General features: G+C 46.2%; 1 protein-coding gene across 1 annotated transcript in view; it reads left to right on the forward strand.

The window, feature by feature from the left end:
* Positions 1-8,120: 8,120 nt before the first annotated feature.
* Positions 8,121-22,536, forward strand: part of DUSP22 (dual specificity phosphatase 22) — a 44,477-nt gene continuing 30,061 nt past the window's right edge. The window contains exons 1-2 of the mRNA XM_081015035.1: positions 8,121-8,481; positions 15,794-15,827. Of these exons, the coding sequence (XP_080871161.1) occupies positions 8,461-8,481; positions 15,794-15,827 (55 nt within the window). The 5' untranslated portion in view covers positions 8,121-8,460. The remainder of the gene's footprint in view (positions 8,482-15,793; positions 15,828-22,536) is intronic.

The raw sequence follows: 22,536 nt of genomic DNA on the forward strand, positions 1-22,536 counted from the left end.
TAAAGCTTCAACATTAGTCCGTCCAGTCAGTCCATGACATCATATCTATCACGTTTCAACGGATCGAGCACAATGCAACTTGAGTAACGTTCCTGGACCAAACCAGGAAAAACGTGATTGCATGATCTTATGAAACCAAAACGACGAATTTAAAACATGATCAAAATGGAAGCAATAAGCTGTCAGTAATAGCTGGGCCTTGAATTAGGGGCTTTCATATCGCTATCCTGTGGTGAGCTACTCAAGACAAAAGAGCGAAGTCTCTAGGAAGGTGACAGACTTTTAGCAGAACAGAAAGCATAAAGCACACTGCAGTTATGCGCTCGCCCACTCTTTCCCTGAAACCTGGAATCTTCATCAATGCCATCTGAGGCGCAGAGAATGGATGTACCTGTCAATTTCAGTTTCTCTCGGTTTCTTATTTTTCCAGCCTTAGGTTCACATCTTCGCTAGTTCATTTATTATTGTTAAAACCGCATGAAAATTCACCGGCGAATTAGTGCAAATTTTCCCTGAACATCTACATTTTAACACACTTTTGCCTGATATATGCATTTTTACATGCCATTTCCTTTAACAGAATCTGTTATTTTCACAAATATATGCATTTTGATGAACATGTTGCGCAAGTATAAGCATTCGTGTACGCGTTCCTTGGCCTAAAAACTAAAAAGTCCCAGCATTCTTTGTTAGAGAAGCCACCCAATCACTTTGGCTGTCCTTTTATTGTGGCTTTCCCAGCTGATTCCCAAAAGATAAGGCCTTAAAGCACCTCTGATGCACCTCAGGAGGAAAAGAGCTGGGGGCACCACTGGACGAGTCTTTTAATGTGCACTCAACTCCACCCTCCAGATGTTTTGGAACTACAACTCCCATCATCCCTAGCTAACAGGACCAGTGGTCAGGGATGATGGGAATTGTAGTCTCAAAACATCTGGAGGGTCAAGTTTGCCTATGCCTGGTCAAGATGGTCTGTGAACTTAAAACTTTCTAGGGAGGTGTTATGTACTGAGCTTGGATCCTAGAACAATAGGGTGGTAGGATCCTAGAAGGCAGCAACCTGATTGGTCTACAAGAGCCACCCAATCTGGCTCCAGGAGGAAGTGAATCAGCAACCTGATGGGCCTGCAGGAGCAGCCCAATCCAGCTCCAGGAGGAAGTGAATCAGCAACCTGATTGGCCAGCAGGAACAGTCCAATCAGGTTCCAGGAGGGGAGTTGAATCAGCCAATCACACGGGACCCATTGTGAAAATAATATATATATAGCCAGAGGTTTTGGGGGAAAGCCACTCACTCACTGTTTACCACAAGCTGAAATAAAGAGCATGAAATCAACACTCAACTCCGAGTATATTTCTGGAGGGATATGTGGCATGATTAGTACGCCACACATGGCCCATAGCTTCCTGCTGAAATCCTGCAATTTTTCATCACACACACACAAAAACACATTATGGGGTGTGTTCCTGCTTTCGGGGCACTGTAGCACTGGGGTGCTCTGGCAATGTGCTAATGTGGTGTTTTCCAGATGTTATGGAACTACAACTCCCATCATCCCTGACCATACTGGCTCCCTTGCATCTATGCCTGTGTTAGATCAGTTTGTGTTCAGTGAGGAGAGAACTCCTACTAAGCGAGGAGTTGGAAACCTTTGAACCTCCAGATGTTTCTGGACCACCCCTCCCATCAGCCCTCGCTAGTATGGCCAATAGTCAAGGTTGATGGGAGTTGTAGTCCAACAACTCTCAGGAAGGCCAAAAGTTCCCCACCCCTGAATTAAGCCAAACCTTGGCTTAGCTCAGTGTGGTGCAGGAACATAAAGGACCAGGGAGGCTGCAAGCTTCTCTCTGGGAGCCACACATTCACGTAGTTCCACTAAGCTCTAAGCTGTAGTTTGGTTCACTGAGAACAAACCATAGTATGCATCCTGTGTTGGACTTCAAACTATGAATGCCAAAGAGTAACACATCTGCAGTTTGGGGTTGGCAGCCTCTTATAATGTGCTTGTGTGCTTGTAATCTCTGGTGTGGGAATATAGAAGCAAATCCACGAAGCTCATCTGAGATTATAAACACCTATGAATGTCAACATCCACCACATTTGGAAACAGTCAAGGAAGAGTCTTCCAGCACTTTAAAAAGTAACAAATACATTGTGGCAAAGAAAAAGTAAAAAACACACACCCAGCAAATACATTGTGGCATAAAATGTCCACAAAAGCTTATACCATAACAAATTTGTTTAGTCTTGAAGATGCCACAGGACTCATTGTTGCCTATATGTATTTGTATCTACACACTTCTGTTACAAACATCCTCCAATTCTATACTTCATGTGTGGGGAACCTTTGGCTTTCCAGATGTTGTAGAAGCTGCTATACTAATTTAAATGGAAGTAAACCTCATTGTGTTGGGATGCGGGTGGCGCTGTGGGTTAAACCACAGAGCCTAGGGCTTGCCAATCAGAAGGTTGGCGGTTTGAATCCCCGCAACGGGGTGAGCTCCTGTTGCTCGGTCCCTGCTCCTGCCAATCTAGCAGTTCGAAAGCACGTCAAAGTGCAAGTAGATAAATAGGTACCACTCCAGCGGGAAGGTAAACAGCGTTTCTGTGCGCTGCTTTGGTTCACCAGAAGCGGCTTAGTCATGCTGGCCATGTACGCCGGCTCCCTCGGCCAATAAAGTGAGATGAGCGCTGCAACCCCAGAGTCGGCTATGACTGGACCTAATGGTCAGGGGTCCCTTTACCTTTACCTAAACCTCATTGCACTCAACAGGACATATGCAGTCCATATGTCCAAACAGGTATCTAAATATTGATCACTATAAGCCACGTGTTTAAACGTAGAAAGGGCAGCAAGATCTTCAGACCACCAATTAGGGGATGGTGAGTTTTTGCCCTTCTGGCTTTGCAATTCAAGTCCCTTTGTCATCGTACATTTTGAGATGTCCTCCTGTATATGCAATTTTGAGTTAGAGGATACTGTTGACTGGTTCTGTGCTGAAAATCATGTTGAGATGCACAGCTGACTAAGACGGTGAAACACACCTGCTTCACGACGACAGAAGAAACAGTGAAACTCTGAAAATGGTTTGATATGGTTTCAGCTCTGAAACTACGACAAGACATTTTGGCAAAATACTCCAACCAACACAGGAAACCTACCTTCATTTCTATAGTGACTTACCCCCCGAATATTTGGCCAGATACTATCAGTTTATATTAAACAGTAAAATTACTCAGCAGTGGAAAAGCTCCTAAATATGAAATTGTCTCTCTACATTACTGCACTGCCCAGATATTCAAGCAGATTAAGATAAGTTTCATTTTCTGTGCGACAGTGACAAATAAAGGAACCATCACAGCAGGTGAAATAACAACAACAATAATATAAAAGGATATTGTGAAATTTCCTGGAGTGGCTGCTTGCTTTTATTTACAGAAATATTTGGTCAAGTGATTTGTTTGCTAGTGAAATGACTTCGCTGAGGGTGACAGTTTCCAGTGGAAAGCTGTGGCAAAGACTATTATATTTTGGGTGCCTTTCCTCATGTTCCATCATTAGATGAAGTGCATCATGGAGGTTCAGAAGGGTGGGGTATAATAATAATAATAATAATAATAATAATAATAGCCTGCTCTGAGGTAAGGTCTGGCACTGACACCGTATTATTTCCAGCATCAGATTAAACCCCTTTTGCCTCAGCGTTTTACATTAGGGCATTTCTAGCTGGCTGAATGGTTTTTCATTATTAACTTTAGGGAATTGTTGGTGATGCTTTATTTTGCAATTCTTGTTTTTAAATTATTTTATCTACCCTGAGATCAATTTTTGGATGAAGCAGGACAGTGGCACAAAAACCTCCCCGGTCCATTCAGCCCATTCAGCTTCCACTTTGTAGAAGTCACCAGTTCACATACCGTATTTTTTTGCTCTATAAGACTCACTTTTTCCCTCCTAAAAAGTAAGGGGAAATGTGTGTGCGTCTTATGGAGCGAATGCAGGCTGCACAGCTATCCCAGAAGCCAGAACAGCAAGAGAGTCGCTGCTTTCACTGCGCAGCGATCCCTCTTGTTGTTCTGGCTTCTGAGATTCAGAATATTTTTTTTCTTGTTTTCCTCCTCCAAAAACAAGGCGCGTCTTATGGTCTGGTGCGTCTTATAGAGCGAAAAATATGGTATTTCCTGTCTCTTTGATTACATACTTGCCTTCTAGCAGGGAGAGGTGGGTTGTCATTGCAGTAGCTGCCACCCTGATTGCAAAGTAATTCTTTCTCCTCTTATGTCTGGGGTGAGGGTTAACTTTGGGTGCTTTTTCCAAGGTGAAATTTAACAATGGAGAGCAATGATTTTTAGAGGACTTCATCCTTTGCACTGGCCAGCGCCATGCAATGACAGAACCTGGACAGAGAGGAACTGGCTGAGGTTTATGCATTTTGTGGTCTTAAAGGTGGGAGTATGTCATTGTTTGCCTGTCACTTCCCATCCACAATGTAGGCCACAGGAAGCTTTGGGAACTTCACACAGGCCATGCCATCTACACAGTCACAATAACAATGGGATGAAGGCGCCCTTCCTCCTACAACAGGTCCTGGGCTTGACAGACCTTCCTTTTTCCATCTGCCCAATTTATCAAGACAGAGATTTGCAACAAGTGTCATTCTAGTACTACCCTTTTCTGCATCTGGTTAGGACCTTTGCTGAATTTGAACAAAGGCCAATAATGTGCAGAACCATCCTTCAGATTGCAAAAGGGAACTCTGGTTATTCTTCATTTTTTAAGGGACTTGGGCTTTTGAGAATGGAGCTATGAGTCAGGGTAGTGAACCTGTGGTTTTCCAGATGTTGCTGACCTCTAGCTACCTTTGGCCTCAGCCAGGGGTGATGATAGCTGTGGTCCAACTACATCAGGAAAGTCACCTGGGCCCTTTCCTTGCTATAAATAGGCATACACATACAAGCAAAAGATATGGAAGTCAACCAACAAAGTATTTTTGGCTTTTTATCTCTATTATTCTCAGCTGTGCAAAATTAGCTATGATGCCTTTTTGTTGTTGCTGGAGGAATGCCTTATTCTTATCACTGTATGACAGATTACTGAAGGATGACACTATTTTGCCTGGTGGACTGTACCTAATCCCAGCCATCCCTTTAGGCTGAGAGAGAAGTGTGGCTCATTTAGTATATGGCATTAAATCGGAATGACCATAGGGCTTCCTGAGTGGGTTTTGTAATGTACAAAATCCATACCCCCGGTCCGAGATATCTATTTTCTCCATACTATCACAATCATGGGTGCCCACTGAACTATATACATGCTGCAGTTGTAAGAGTCCTTGGGATTTCGATGTGAAAATTCTAGCAGAAGCTCATTGTGCAGCCAATTGTCTCATAGCCTAAATTAAACAATACAGCTTGGAGAGAGATACAAACATGATAAATTAGCACCTAATACAGTGGTACCTTGGGTTAAGAACTTAATTCATTCCGGAGGTCCGTTCTTAACCTGAAACTGTTCTTAACCTGAAGCACCACTTTGCCTCCCGCTGCTGCCACGCTGCCCGAGCACGATTTCTGTTCTCATCCTGAAGCAAAGTTCTTAACCCGAGGTACTATTTCTGGGTTAGCGGAGTCTGTAACCTGAACCGTCTGTAACCCAAGGTATCACTGTATTGGAGTAATGTCTTAATTATGTCCTATTTCTTTTATGGAATATGAGCAGGGTTCTTCTTGAGATGCTATGAATCTTATTTCCTGGCTTCAAAAAAGGAATCTTGTCTTAGCTTGCAAGACAAACATTCCAGCCCTATAAATTATTCTCTGGCCAGGATGTGAATCAAAGCTGGAAAAGGGGGTCAAGTCATTCCTTTCTCTCTCTAACTACCTTGTTGCTTCAGTGATGGTGGGAAGTACAGTGGTACCTCGGGTTAAGTACTTAATTCATTCCGGAGGTCCATTCTTAACCTGAAACTGTTCTTAACCTGAAGCACCACTTTAGCTAATGGGGCCTCCCACTGCCGCCACGCCGCTGGAGCATGGTTTCTGTTCTCATCCTGAAGCAAAGTTCTTAACCCAAGGTACTATTTCTGGGTTAGAGGAGTCTGTAACCTGAAGCGTATGTAACCTGAAGCGTATGTAACCCGAGGTACTACTGTATCCCCCATTAAGGTAAAAGGCCCCCTGCTACATCTGTGAATCAGCTGCACAGGGATATATGCATAGCACCACTAATGTCCTGGATTTCCAACACTGCACCTGAAGTTGACTTTTAACTCTGTTATTCTGTCTTCTGGCAAACAAGCAGGAGTGAGAAGATATGTACCGTAATTTCAATGAGGTGTATATCCACAGGGATGCCATTAGATCCAGCTTGTCTCAGAATAAACCAAGTTTTGGGGGAAACCATTCCAGTTTTCCAAACACAGTTCCAAGCCTGACCACAGGTGACTTTGCTCCTCAGAGTGGAATCTACTTGTGACCTGTCAGACCTGTGTCATACTTTGCTGGTATGTTGATTCCTGGTCCCTTTCATCAATGTTCTAACAGGCTATTGCAAACAGAATAAAGGATAGGGAGGAGGTGTGGTCTGTTTAAGTTACTAGCAACTGCAGATGCTTCTAAAGAAAAAGGCTTGTCAACTATAAGAATGGCTTTTAAATAGTGCAGTTCCATAAAGTTTTGGCTCTCCAGTTGCCGCACTCCAACTCCCATCAGCCCCAGTCCAGCATGGCCAACAGACAGGGAAGATGAGAGTTGTAGTTCAACAACATCTGGAGAGCCACAGGTTCCCCACTCCTGCTGTAAACTATATTTGGGTTTTAAATTTATTCTTTTTTTAACGTGCAGCTGTTTCAAGCTTGTTTCTCTAACTTTTGAGGTACCCAAAGCACCAGAAAACCATTAGCTACTGTAGGAGACCCAAAAAGTTCTTAAAGCTTGTAGCTCTTTTACCTGGGCTGTGGGTTAAACCACAGAGCCCAGGACTTGCCGATCAGAAGGTCGGCGGATTGAATCCCTGCAACGGGGTGAGCTCCCGTTGCTCGGTCCCTGCTCCTGCCAACCTAGCAGTTCGAAAGCATGTCAAAGTGCAAGTAGATAAATAGGTACCACTGTGGCGGAAAGGGAAACTGGCCACATGACCTCCCGGAAGTTGTACACCGGCTCCCTCGGCCAATAAAGCGAGATGAGCGCCGCAACCCCAGAGTCGGCCACAACTGGACCTAATGGTCAGGGGTCTCTTTACCTTTAAGCTCCACCTCTCTTTTTAAGGGAGTATTTAACTGGGTACCAAACTGCGGGAGGCAGTGGAAGACAGGAGTGCCTGGCGTGCTCTGGTCCATGGGGTCACGAAGAGTCGGACACGACTAAACAACAACAATTTAACTGGGTGTAAACATGAATAGGATTCCATTGCACTAAAGCTGAGTAGGTTGTGATGGATTAAAAACTGCATGCAGAAATCCCCACGATAGCTTCTGGTAAAAAACAACAGGGGTTTTGAGGGCAATGGAGGCGGAATTTGCAAAAACGGATGGGATGAAAACACGGCACACACCACAGCCGATAACACTACCTTCGACACGCCCACAAAACAACTCCTGCTTATCTCCAGCTCCGAAAACTTTGCTATAACTGGAACATCGAAATACACGTCGTGGTAAACAATGTTCCAATGTAGCCATTTACTGGAAGAAAAAAAAGATCCTGCAACGAGGGCTTGAAGTCTTTTCTGACAAAGTGCTGATTTGCATGAACGGCAAAAAATAGAAATATTTTATATGCAAGAGAAGTAAGTCGCGGAATTGGGCTGCCCCTGCTCAGAAACTGAACGTCCACGCCCACAGTTCGCCTAGAAGCCCCAGACGCCGCTTACTCATCCTTCCAGGAATGAAAGCTCACGCTCCGCTACGCGTTCGAAAGGGCAGAGCCCGTGCTTGGCGCAGCGCATGCCGGGAGCTGTAGTCTTCGAGCCGCGGCTTAGCCCGGCGCGGGGTTAGCGTGAAAACTACGAGCCCCAGAGTCACTGGCGGCGAGATCGGGGGAAGCTCGCTCGGCGCCTGGATTTTAACCGCACGTGGGAGTGGTTGAAGGCAAGGAGGGCCGGAGCGAGACGCAATTCCTGGCAAGGGCGAGCTCGCAACTAGTTCAAGCTGAGCTGCTTCTCCGATTCCAGCCGAGTCCAGGGGCGGCCGGGCGGAAAAACCTCCGATCATAAGACGCCTAGGAGGAAAGTCCCGGGCTCGCAGGCAGTTTTGCGGGCGGGGGGGGGGGGGGAGATGCTGGCGAGCTGCGCAGCAAAATAACAACACAACCACCCCGTTTACCCAATTTCCCATTCACAACGGAGTAAATACTTCCTCCTCTGCCCATCGCGCATTTTTATTTTATTTTATTATTTGCGGCGTGCCACCAATTGGGCTGCTTCCAGTCTCTGGTGCTAAAGTTTCAGACCGCTTAGAGCCATGGGGAATGGGATGAACAAGGTAAAAAAACGCTGCTTATTCTGTTTTGTTTCTGGGGTTTTTGTTGTTTTTTTTAAAAAATGCGTTCGCGCGCGAGGTTTCAGAAACGATCCAGTGAAGAAACAAATAGAGAGGATTTCCCCCCACCCCAAACTAAGCCACCCACTCGGTGCTTGTTTTGATCCGTGGGAAATAGGGCGTTTAAAAGCGACGCTTCCTTTAAGGGGAACTTTCTGGATACTGAATGGCAACAAGCGACTGCTTTTGTGGTGGTGGTGGTGGGTGGCTGGCAAACGAAGGCGCTTGAAGAAATGGGAGGCTGGGTTTGCCCCGTCTCTGCTCCCCCCCCCCCTCCGGGGAGGGCGAGTGCCGTCCGCACGTGCATCCCGACCTCCCCCCCCCCCGGTTGTTTACTCGGAAGTAAGCTGCAGCGAGGTCAATGTCTGAGACTTGAGGCTGCAAGTTTATTTGCTTCTGGGGAGGGGAGGGTAAGGTGTCAGCGGGACTTCCATTTGGGCACACGCATCATCATGTGCGTAGGCTGGTTTTGTGAGCCTGTGTAGGACAGAAGCCTTACACAGTTGGGCAAGCTCGTGTCTTGCCTCTCCGTCCCCAATAGTGGGGAAAGCAAACGCCCCATAATTCACGCGGCTGGATCTGCGCCAACCTTGCCACGCAACAACCTCCTCCTCCACCACCACCACCACCGCACATAGTGTGCTGTTTTCACGGCTCGTTTCCTGGAGGCGCATTTTGTCTTTTGCATAGGCAGGCGGAAACGCTCCGGTTAGTCGAAGAACTTGCAGCTGGGTTCCTCCTTGGCCAGCTCGTGCATGCTCTTTAAATCGCTAGAGGAGCCTCTTGCAGTCGCCTTCTCCTTTGGCCATAAGAATGGTGGTGTTAGCTTTATAGAATCATAGCATTGTATTGCTGGAAAGATCATCCCGTCCAACCCCCTGCAATGCAGGAATGGACTCGCATTTGGCCAGTGGTCAGGACTGATGGAAGCTGGAGGGTCACAGATTCCCCATCCTTGGTTTATATTAAAAATAAATAAAAAGAAGAGATCCTGGGCTTCTTGCACATTTCCACAGGGGCTGGTGGTTTGCATGTGTGTGCATCCCAGCTGCTCCCACTGATACGGATCGTGTTGGAAGTTGGTGGCGTTCAGTGTGTGATGGCTTGGTGCTGCTACCCATGGCTTCCTGATGCCACATTGTACCAAGGAGTGATGCCCGTATTGCAAAGTGGGAGGCTGACAAAAGGAAGCCGGATATTTTCAATGTGGGGGAAGAGGAAAGAAGCAGAACACTTTGGCCAGACTTGGTTATGTCTGCCTGACAAGAAGTTGGATGATATGCTTCATGCCCACCTCATGATACACTGTGATGTCTCTCTTAATAAAAAGGAGGACACAGGAAGCTGCCTTATATCAGGAGCTCAGTTGGTCGAGTAGGAGGCTCTTAATCTCAGGGTCATGGGTTTGAGCCTCATGCTGGGCAAAAGATTCCTGCATTGCTAGATGACACTTGTGGACCCTTCCAATGCTACAATTCTATGATTCTAAGTCAGATCATCGGTCCACCCAGCTCAGTATTATGTACACCAGCCTTTCTCAGCCTTGGGTTCCCAGATGTTCTTGAACTGCAACTCCCACCATCTCTGACCATTGGCCATGTTGGCTAGGAATGGTGGGAGTTGTAGTCCAGCAACATCTAGGGACCCAAAGGCAGTGGCTTTCCAGTGTTCCTGACATGAATATATCCCGGCCCTTTCTGGAGATACTGGGGTTTGAATTTGGGGCTGTTTCTGTACAAAGCATATTCTCTACTACTCTGCTGGGGTTACTTAGAACATCATGGAAGTGGAAGTCCTATCCATCACAATGAAGTGTCCGTGTAAGATGGTTTAGGGTTCTAATCCACTTACTATTATTTAAGGTACTTGGAGATGGCCTTTAATGCAGCTTACATAAAAGGCTTCCTTCGCATAGATTGATAGGATCCTCTGGCCAAGTGTGTGGGCGGGGCTAAGTAGGAAAGGTGGGCGTGCCCATGAAGAGTCCCACCCACATTGTACTTTGATTTGCCAGGCTAGATCTTGGCCCCAACAGCAACAGCCAAGTTTGGCTGTAGCTGGGGTCATAAGTGTGCAATTAGGAGAGGAAGTGGCTGCTGAGTGAGTGGGCTTGCGAGCTGCTTTTGGCCACCTTTTTCATCCGTAATTACCGTGATGGGGCTGTAATGACTTATCGCAAGAAGCTCAGAGGCTAACTGCAAAGCCACGCACCCCTGGAGATGACCAGGCCTGTTGGTATCAATGCCCTTAGTTGGTAAATGGTGTGTACCCTTTTCCCGTAACCATGTATGGTGTAGGCAAGAGAAATCGGCCAGCAGTGGATTACTTGAATTTTTCCAAAAACACCGCAGCCCTTTGTTCGTAAGCCAGACAGGCTTACTCGCTTCCTTAATGTTTCTGACAAAAGGCAACCCCCAGAGATTGCTGACAGCTGCTGTTGCCACAATTGGATCATCTGGCTGTTGTTTGCTCCTGCCCATTGCCTGACCCGTCTATAATGCTGCGCTCAGTCGCTCGCCTGCTGCTGGAACCTCCCTGAAGCGGAATCGGCAGCATTTGCTCACATTCTTCCTCTCACACACTGTGGTCTCTCCCACCCTTTGCACCTTCGGTTTCCCCCCACTGTCTGTTTCATCTTGTAAGCTCCCTGGGGGCGGGGATCTGCCTCAGTAACTTTGGCAAGTCATCGAAGATGCTTTGTTCCGAGTCAGACCAATGCTCTTGTCCACACGGAACCGGTAGCAAGGTTTCCAGGGGTTCACGCAGGAGTCTCTTCCGGCCCTTCTTGGAGTTGTGAGGGATTGACCTTGGCATCTTTGGAATAGAAAGCTTGTGCTTTACTGCTGAACTGTACTTCCCTCCTCTGGGATCTGATGTGCCATGATATTGTTACAAAAGTTGTGTGCGTCCCCCTCTGTCTGCCGAGCGGTGGCAAGAGCCCATGGGGTTCCAGACACAGCGGAGACTGTTGCAGCTTTCAGAAAGATGGTTTATTTACCTATTTACACCTTCAGTCTGCAAGGAGGGAGTCCAGACCTTACAGCATGGTCATTTCAAGAGGGGCTTGTACGCCAGCCAGCCAGCAGCCAACCTGCCCAAGATGGATCCTAGTCTTCCTTCCCTCTTCTTTTTCCCAGCAATCATTGCTCAAGACTTTTCCTTTCACCTCACACCCAGTTACCTTGGCAACCTTCCAACCCCTGTCTCTGTTCCTTCCTCAGGTGGGGAGAGGGGGAAGGACAGTTCTCTTGCATTGCCCATGGCCCTCAATGGGCCTAATTTGTTTCTTAATGGCCCTAGCTTGGCCAGGTCATTTTGCATAGGGTAGCCCAGGAATTCATCTGCAGTTTGTTTCTCCCTTCACACTCCAAATAATTTAAATCGTACAATTTCTTAATTTCTAGGGTTTGGGGGGGTCTCCCCCAAATCTATAAGAATATAGATCATGAACAGGAAAATTGAGACGCTCCAGATGTTGTTGGACTTCAGTTCGCATCAGTCATAGCCAGCATGGCCAATGGTCAGGGATAATAGGAGCTGTAGTCTAGCAACATCTGGTGGGCCACAGTTTCCCTATCCCTGTTGTAAGTAATACTTCCCTCCCCTGTATTTAACCCTTGCCCCAAAAGCATGGGCAAAGAGTTTTATGCATCAAGACCATTTGTGGCTTCATTTCATTGTGCTTTGGAGTTCAGTGGGCAACACCAAAGCATACTGAAGTGCATTTATGAGGATCTTATAATTCTCAGGCGGAACCGCTACTAAAGTTTAGGGACTAGGCAAGCATCTTCTTATGCCGACTTGTGGCTCTTTGCCACTGTGATCTAAATCATGGGGGAACGCATGCTATTTTCTCCTCACGTAGCATCATTTCCATGTCAGTCTCTTCCACAGAACGTGCGGTGCTAATGTGGTGGCATCGTATGGAGTGAGGGTTCGAGACCATCTGAAAAGTATGGCATGCATCAAGAGAAAGTTCTGATCAGGGAGATTAGCGTTGGTTCGAAGGGGCCAAAGTGTGAGAAGGGCATGGAAACAACATGGCCTGTTTTGTGGCAATTCCTGTGCATTAGCAGTGCTACATATTTACGGGACCACCTCTCCTGGTATGCCCCGCAGAGAACCTTAAGGTCCATGAATAATCATAGTTTAGAGGTCCTGGGCCCTAAGGAAGTTAGATTATCCTCCAGCAGGGCCAGCGCTTTCTCAGTGATGGCTCCGACCTGGTGGAATGCTCTGTCCCATGAGACCAGGGCCGTGCAGGATTTAACTTCCTTCTGCAGGGCCTGTAAGACAGAACTATTCCTCTTGGCTTTCAATTTGAACCTGGCCTGATCTTTTATTCCCCTTCCTTCCCTCCCCCTCCCCTTTTTATGAAGATTACCCGCTCTGGGATCCCACAGTTACGGTAATTTTCCCTTCGTCTCTTCGCTGGCCAAATAGGACTAATTTAGCCAGCTAGCCCTGGTGATCATCTAATGTTTATTGGATGGATTTCCCCCCTAAATTTATTTTTGATTTTATTGTTATTCACGTTTTATACTGTATTTTATGCTGTTTTTTGTAGCATCAATTAAGTGTTTTAAATTTGTTGTTAGCTGCCCTGAGCCCAGTTTTCTGAACCGGGAAGGGTGGGGTATAAATAAAAATTTATTATTATTATTATTACATGTTAACGAGAGTGCAGCCTCATTTATCATGTAGAATTGTAGAGTTGGAAAGGGACCACAAGGATCATCTAGCATAACTGCAATGCATGAATCTTTCACCCAACATGAGATTAGGAGTCTCATCCTCTGCTGGTTGAACAATCCCTCAGGACTGTGATGTGGCCTGGTCCTTGTGCAAAGGCCCGCCTGCCCTAAGAAGTGTTGTGGTGAGAGGAATGGCAACTGTGACAGGGAAAGGGGATGGCACCCTAGTCCACACATGTCTTGGTACATATGCAGGTCACGTAGTACCTTCAGGTCCCTTCAGAGAGAGGCAAGCATAAGTGATGTACGAGGGTTGCATTGTTCTGGCTGTCATGGTTCTCTGGTGAAACAGGGCATGGAAAAGCTTCCTGTGACTTTAACTGGCATGTGCCTCTTAAGGTAAAGGGACCCCTGACCATTAGGTCCAGTCGTGACGACTCTGGGGTTGCAGCGCTCATCTCGGTTTATTGGCCAAGGGAGCTGGCATACAGCTTCCGGGTCATGTGGCCAGCATGACTAAGCCACTTCTGGCAAACCAAAGCAGCGTACGGAAACACCGTTTACCTTCCCCCAGAGTGGTACCTATTTATCTACTTGCACTTTGATGTGCTTTCGAACTGCTAGGTTGGCAGGAGCTGGAACTGAGCAATGGGAGCTCACCCTGTCGTGGGGATTTGAATCGCTGACCTTCTGATTGATGTGCCTCTTGCTGCTGGCCTATTTTTTTAAAAAAAGTCAAGTTGCATGTTCCTTGCCATTGTCATACCTCTGATATCAGCCTGTGTACATTCCTAAAATGACGAGCAAGTTTCCTGCCCCCCCCCTTTCTGTGTCATTGTCACAAGAGGGCTGGTCTGCCAAAGATCATGAGAGACCGGATAAATCTTGAGCACATTCTTTGTTCAAGCTGGCAGGTTTTTGATGTATAACCTCTTGCCACGCTCGATCCATGTGGCTTGCAGTTCTTTGCATTTGCTTGCTTTGAGTTTGGATTTCGTTCAGGACTCGGGAATGATTAAAAATGAGGTACTGGTCAGCCTCGGCTGTCAAGCGGCTTCAAGTGACCCATTTAGTCATATGGGGGATACCACTAATGGCCATGGCACCTTAGGGGAGGTATATATTCATCAGAGCTGCAGCATGTGGCAGAAGATTTAACCAGCTTCTCCTCTTTCACATGCTGTGAGTTCTCTCTCTCTCTGTGTCCTCCTTCCCTGGCAGCTATTTAAATAGGGCAAACCAAAACCACCCTAATCTGACATTGGAGCTGCTTTATAGGCCAGGAGCTGTTCGTTTGCATGTGGTTGTTACTTCAAACCCTCTCGGTGCCCTCCTCACCTCTGCAAAATGGCGGAAGGGCTGGAGATCCCCTGCCACAAAAGCCACCGTACACAAATAGCTCCCTTTGTCCAACAGATACCACGTAGCTGGGAGCTCATAGCAGATCTGGGCTGAAAATCATACCATGGACACGGATAGTCAACCCCAAAATTTCTGGCTATCAATATATATGATGGCCATATAATGAAGAGGGCATGGAGAGTTGTCCCGTCTCCCATAATCTCCAGTCCTGTTTCCACAGCCACAATCTCCTCATTTCTTTTGCCTCTTAAGTTTCCAAATAGAGACCTAGTGAAACCCTCAAGGTTCAGATATGGTCCTTGGACTGCCAGTGTCTGCTCCTTCCTCTAATTCCAAATGTGTAAGAGATAGATTGTGGATGGTGATGAAGACCCATGCTGAAGGACACATAAACCAATGGCTACAACTTTATACAGTGGTACCTCAGGTTACATACGCTTCAGGTTACAGAGTCCGCTAACCGAGAAATAGTACCTCGGGTTAAGAACTTTGCTTTAGGATGACAACAGAAATGTGCAGCGGTGGTGCAGTGGCAGCAGGAGGCCCCATTAGCTAAAGTGGTGCTTCAGGTTAAGAACAGTTTCAGGTTAAGAACGGACCTCCGGAACGAATGAAGTACTTAACCTAAGGTATCACTGTATTAAGATGTAATGTCATTAAGTTCAGGACACTTCAAAAGAAGTCAGAAACCATCTAAGGGACAACTGAGGACCAGCCCTGAGTTCAGAGATAGCTTCAAATGAAGCCATTCCCATTACTGATTTAAGTAAAGTTACAGTATTTTTGGTGTAAAATGAGTGATAGATTCTTAGTTTAGAGCAGGGTTTCCTAGCTGTTTTCAAACTACAACTTCCATCATCCCTAGCTAGCAGGACCAATGGTCAGGGATGATGGGAATTGTAATCCAAAAAAATCCCTAGAGACGTGAGTTTGAGAAACAGTGGTTTAGGTTTCTTTTACTGGTCCCCTCCCGCCTTTATTAAACTGCTGTTAAGCTATGGGACCCTGAAACTAAAAAGAAAAAAGCTTCAAAGTGAAGTGGGGAAGATTGGAAGGAAAAACACGCTGCCCTTACCATGTTGCCAGACTCTGCAGATATAAACAGTGTTATGTTCCATTCTGTATGCAAATTGAACTGCGTCAGATCATGTTACCACAAGAGATGTACATTTGATATTATATTTCTTTCTGTCTCACAGATTCTTCCTGGCTTGTTCCTTGGAAATTTTAAAGGTAAGTTCAGTGTCATTAGCAGTCATAGTGCCCAACCACATTTTGCTTCCAAACTTTGTGTCTCTCTGTGTGTGACAGCTTTGTCTAGGCTTGCCATACGTCAGGAAAATTCCTGGCATGTCCTGGTTTTTGGGTGTAAAAACTACATGGGGGGGATTTGCTGAATTGGCAAAATGTCAGGGAAAACCTGGATGTATCACTATTTGGGGGGGAGGGCTTCCTAAAAAAAAGCTGAACAGGAATGTCAGGAATTTTACTTTTACTTTGTCTCTCCCAAACTTTGGATGGTTCTTCTAAGGCAGGAGTAGGAAACCTGTGGACCTCCTGTTACTGTTGGACTAACCATCAGGCTAAGCTACCTTGGCTGATGTCATGGCTGATGGGAATTGTATTCTAATAAAAGCCATCAAAAACCACAGGTTCCTTGCCCCTGGCCTACAGTTGCTTATGTGAAAGAGACACAAGTCTCTACCTAAACCTGTCTGGTTTTGTGATCATCACCACTAAGCTTTCAAGTGGGGTATCTGCCTACTCCTTCCCCTTTGGTGCAGAGTACATTGCCACAGCCCATAGAGTCTTGTATTTGAAGCTAGCATGGTGCACACTCCAAAATCTGAGGAAGGCAAATTCGGGTTTGCCCAATTAAAGAAAATAAAAATGGTCATGGGGCAGAGCTCAGCAGGTTCTCACAGAACAATATGAAGAAGCTTTGCTGAGTGGCAAGTCTGATGCTAGTTCCCATTGCCTGAAGAGAGGGAGCTGCAGGAATGATGGTTCCCCACATCTATTCCATCACTGCTACCTACTCATTTTGGTCTTCAGCTACCCTGCTTTCCTCAGCTCAACACAGCCTTTGTAGACATTAGCTGAGGAATGGATGAATGAGGCCCATGCTGTAAGTCTGAGACATAGTAGTATGTGAAATGGTACTCTAGGGGCAAGCTCAGCATCTGGTGCCACAGAAGTATAAGGTAAGGGACCCCTGGATGGTTAAGTCCTGTCAAAGGCGACTATGAGGTTGTGGCACTCATCTCGCTTTCAGGCTGAGGGAGCTGGCGCTTGTCCACAGACAGCTTTCTGGGTCATGTGGCCAGCAGGATTAAACTGCTTCTGGCGCAACGGGTCACCATGACAAGTGCTAGAGTGCGTGGAAATGCCGTTTACATTCCTGCTGCAGTGGTACCTATTTATCTACTTGAACTGGTGTGCTTTCGAACAGCTAGGTTGGCAGAAGCTGGGAGAGAGCAATGGGAGCTCACCCCGTTGCAGGGATTCAAACCGCTGACCTTCCGATCGGCAAGCCCAAGAGGCTCAGTGGTTTAAACCACAGCGCCACCCTCTCCCCTGCATGGGCCACATAGCTCAAGCATGATCTGTAAGGATCATAGAACTGTAGAGTTGGAAGGGAACCCAAGGGTCATCTTGTCCAACCCCCTGCAGTGCAGAAGTTTGGAAGTTTTTACTTCTGTTTTCAATTAACCACAGTTTATGTATTGGCCAAACCTCAACAAACTGTGGTAAGACTTGACTCCGGTTTCCTGAAACAAACCAACTTCAGATTGCAGTTTACGGAGTTAGCTTGTTTCATTAAACTATTCAATAATCCATTATTCAGATTAAGCTCAGTTTAAATTTAGATGTAATGGTAAACTTCCAGCCTCCTTTCCCAGATTTGTTCATGCAATTCATGTAGTTTATTATGACATGTGACTAATGTTGGAATATTTGCACCAACACCAGTGCCAGACTGTGCGTCAGTAGAGATTTTAATTTTTAAAAGTGAGGGATTGAGAGGCTTTCCCTTTTCACCTCTGCCCACAACCATTTTAAGGGAAAACAAGATGACGATGGCAAATCCTATGTCGACATACAGTACTTCTTTTTTGCTCTAAAGTTATAGTGGGCCATGGTACAGTTTCAGCCTCGTGGCAGAGTAATGGCATTTTCAAACAGGTAAAGACCGGATGGCGCGGGTGGTGCTATGGGTTAAACCACTGTGCAGCTTGGGCTTGCCGATCGAGAGGTTGGCGGTTCGAATCCCCGCAATGGGGTGAGCTCCTGTTGTTTGGTCCCAGCTCCTGCCAACCTAGCAGTTCGAAAGCACGTCAAAGTGTAAGTAGATAAATAGGTACCGCTCCGGCAGGAAGGTACCGTAAATGGTGTTTCCGTGCACTTCTCTGGTTTCGCCAGAAGCAGCTTAGTCATGCTGGCCACATGACCTGGAAAAACTGTCTGCAGAAGTGGACAAACACCGGCTCCCTTGGCCTGTAAAGCGAGATGAGCGCCGCAACCCCAGAGTCATTCGCGACTGGACTTAATTGTCCCTTTACCTTTACCTAAAGTCTGGATGGGCGGCAAGGAAGAGATGGCAGGGTTAGACACTGTTGCCAGCTGCATCCCAAGCCACACCTTGGGAGAGTAGCACTGCTTAAGTTCATACCTGAAAAGGATCGTTCTACAGTTCCAAAAACAGGCCTCAAACCAAAGAGGCTTAGTTGTGTAACCTTGACAGCACTATGTTTTTATCAGGTTTGACTAAAAGCTTAGCCCCTTTATTGGTTCAGTGCTTTGGCAGTTGACAAGAATGTGTCATTTGGGGAATGTAAATAAACGATTAAATGGTGGATAAAGAATAAAACTGGTGAACATGGGAAGAAGGTAAGTAATGTGGATTAAATAACACGGTGGTGTGGTTTTGCGTTTGTGAGAAACAAACGTACAAACTGATCTGAGGTTCGTCGGCTGTAACACCGAGACCTTGGTGGCTAAAGGTTGAATACACCCAGCGCGGCGAAACCGAGACCTGGTATCTGTTTCCCAATTTGGTTCTTTTTAGATTTCTCCCTCTGTGATTGAGTCGAGGCAAAGAGGAGCTGGCTGATATTGCAGAGTGAGTCAGCACTTAACCACCGACTTCGAACTGTGCAGCTTTTCTGACTTGCAACCTCTGCTGGCTGCTGCATCAGTTGGCCTGTGAAGTGTTGTCCACTGTTTCTATGGAGGCGATATATAAATGCTGGTGGTTAAGCTGCGGCAGTTTAATCCTTCAGCAAGCTGCCCGTTAGTTCACCAGGACGACTGCTGGGAACGCTTCCCAATTCAGCAATAAGATCTACAGTTGGTTGTGTTTTGGCATGCTAAGTGGAACGCCACAGGCCAATTTCTAAATAACTCTCTCCTCTTGTCTTGGTTGTTCTGGACTTAAAATGTAAGATGGCTACATTTGAAAGGCCCCTTTTTAACTGCTGTGGTTTTTACAGTTTTCTTGTTTGGAAGGAACAGACTAGTGCATTTGAAGCTCGCAACTCCTCACCCCAGCTATTGGCTCCCTCAATGTTCCACTGGAATTACTGATACTTCAAGTCTGGATCACATTTATCCTTAGGCAGTGTCCAACTGACATTAGGGAAATCTTGAATGGAGAAATGTTCTAAAATTTATTCTATGAGATGTAAAAATGGCATATTCTGTAGCATGTATATAAGTCACAAAACTTCAAAACAAAGTAGGCCTCGAGTGAACGTGTTTGGGGAGGGCGTTCTATAGTCAGGGCACCATGAGGGGGAAAAGACCCTGTCACTGGTGGCGCTCCCCCTCAAAGATGTGGCACCCAGCTCTTATTGTCAGAAAGTTCTTCCTGTTGTTTAGTCACAGTCTCTTTCCATGTAACTTGGATCCATTGGTTTGGGACCAGGAGAAAGCAAGCTTGCTCCATCCTATGTGTGACAGCTCTTTAGAGATTTGAAGATATCTAAAGGGGTAGAAAGATGAGAGAGTTGGTTTCTTCTGGTCTCTCCACATGAAACTGGAATCTACTCATAACATGCTCCTCCACCTACCTCAAGGCCACCAAATAACACAGCAACAAAACAAAACAAAGCTTTGTTACATTAAAAACCTGCCAGCGCCTTACTGAGTCAGAGCATGTCCCATCTAGCTCAGAACAGTCTACACAGTCTAGACTCTGTGCTGACTGATGATGGCTCTTCTTGGTTGCATTCAGACAGGAGTCTTTCAGAGCCCTGCCTGCAGGAGCCGGGAGTTGAACATGGGTCCTTGGGAGCATGCAAAGCACATGCCCTACAACCAAGCCGTGGTTCTATCTGTACTTTCCATAGACTGTAAAGCCAAGCTGCCCACAAATCCAAAGTTGATATTTGCTAGGTAGGAGAGGAGCATACATCTACTCAAAACACCAATGTGTACTTCAAATGTTGAGTGTCGCTAGAACCTAGGCAAGATTTGTAGATTTCCGGGTATGGTCTGCAAGCACATGAGGTCACTGCCTTGCTGAAGGTCAACAGGCCTTGGTCTGGTCAGTGCCTCAGTGGGTCACCACCATTTAGAGCCTATGTGTATGTTGACTTGGGTTTCCATGCAGAAGAAAGGTATGGTACAAGTGTAAGAAAATATACAAATAAATGAGTAAATAAGAATATAAGGTCCTGCTGGATCAGTGGCCCATCTAGTCCAGCAGCGAAGCCCACAATATTACTATTATTATTATTATTATTATTATTATTGCAAGGAGGACTCTCAGGTATATACCTCCACATGTGGTGGGAATGTCCCAAAATCCAACTCTTCTGGACATCATTCATACAAGAAATATGTAAAATAACTAAGCAAGTGTTAGAAGTCACCCCAGAACTGGCCCTATTCAACATTTTCCAAGACAATAATGCCCACTCATAACACAAAGAGCTCATAAACCACCTACTCTCATCAGCCAGAAGCATCATAGCTAGACACTGGAGAGACCTGTCAGGAGTAAGCATAGACCAATGGTACCAAATAGTATGGGAAACAGCCTTATTAGAAAAACTCGCCAACAAACTGAAACTGACACGGGGACAAATAGAAGAAGACGCCTTCACCCCGGTTTGGTTTCCCTTTATCACATACACAGCCCAACAAGATAATGACAAGAACCCGCCGACAGCATTCAAATCAGTCTGGCTAACCTGACCCACACCCCACTCACACACAAAAGCAGATTTCACTAGACCCAATCAAAGACAACCAACCACACCCTAGGCCAACCTCTTTCACCACCAAAGGAATACAAGCGAATAGTAAAGAGAACTCGCTCAAGTGACACTGACACAAAGCCTCACACATACACTAAGTAGAACACAAGCATTGCCACCGGACCCCACCCCCACTCAACAGTCCCCCCTCCACCTCTTTCCCCCTTTTCGTCCTAATGTAACACAAATGTCTCAACAAATGAAACTGATCTGTAGAAAATGTAAGTTGGAAAAAGGGACATTGCACATGCTTTTGTAAACCAAGAAATCTTTAATAAAAATATATTTAAAAAAAAAAGAGGAGGACTCTCTTCGTTCCCAGCAAATGGTTTTCAGAAGCATCTGTGTCCAAACAGTAGAGGTATCCAACAGGGTTAGTAGCCACTGATAGTCTTATCGCCCATGAATTCTTTCCTGCAAGAAATCTTCAATGCATGTATTTTGGGTGCCGTTTTACGGTACGGTATATAGGAGGCTAGCAATACCTTTCTTCCCTTTAAAGGTAAAGGGACTCCTGACCATTAGGTCCAGTTGTGGCTGACTCTGGGGTTGCGGCGCTCATCTCGCTTTACTGGCCGAGGGAGCTGGCGTACGGCTTCCGGGTCATGTGGCCAGCATGACTAAGCCGCTTCTGGCGAACCAGAGCAGTGCACGGAAACGCCGTTTACCTTCCCGCCGGAGCGGTACCTATTTACAGTGGTGCCCCGCAAGACGAATGCCTCGCAAGACGGAAAACCCGCTAGACGAAAGGGTTTTCCGTTTTTGAGTTGCTTCGCAGGACGAATTCCCCTATGGGCTTGCTTCGCAAGACAAAAATGTCTTGCGAGTCTAGAGATTTTTTTTTCGCTTCCCCCCTCCTTTATCTAATCTGCTAAGCCTTTAATAGCCTTTAATAGCCTTTTAGCAGCTAATCCGCTAAGCCTTTAAGCCTTTAATAGCCGCTAAACCGCTAATAGCGCTAATCCGTTAAGCCGCTAATAGGGTTGCTTCGCAAGACGAAAAAACCGCTAGACGAAGACTCTCGCGGAACGGATTAATTTCGTCTTGCGAGGCACCACTGTATCTACTTGTACTTTGATGTGCTTTTGAACTGCTAGGTTGGCAGGAGCAGGGACCAAGCAATGGGAGCTCACCCCGTCGCGGGGATTTGAACTGCTGACCTTCTGATCGGCAAGCCCTAGGCTCAGTGGTTTAGACCACAGCGCCACCCGCGTCACAGCATGAGTATATTTCTAGGTTTTGACCTATAAAGTCTTAATTAAACAACCCATGGCCTTTTTTTTGGTGAAGTTAGGAGAGATCCCCACCAGGTCCTCTGGGGGAGAGCTCAGTAGCTGGAGAGGTGGGTGCATTTAGGACTTAAAATGTAAAATCAGTACCTTGAATTGAGCCTGGAAATGAACCAGGAGTCAGTACCACTGGCCTAGAATTCACTCCCCCCCCTCCATTTAATTTGACGTCTAATGTCCAACTTTTAAGGTCGTAATTGGTGATAAATCTAGATTCCGCCCCCCTCTATTCTCCTCATTGTGACATGAATTGTTTGTTTAAATGATTAAGAAGATTAACTGAACATCTACAGAGCAGCACTTTCCATTGAATGAACTGCTTTTGGGGCTCGTGGTTTATAATGGGAGATGCCAGGGATTTTCCCTTCTTCAGAAAACATCCTTCTCCAG

This window comes from Podarcis pityusensis (genome assembly GCF_964106645.2).
Source record: "Podarcis pityusensis genome assembly, chromosome: 7".
Taxonomy (NCBI): Eukaryota; Metazoa; Chordata; class Lepidosauria; order Squamata; family Lacertidae; genus Podarcis; species Podarcis pityusensis.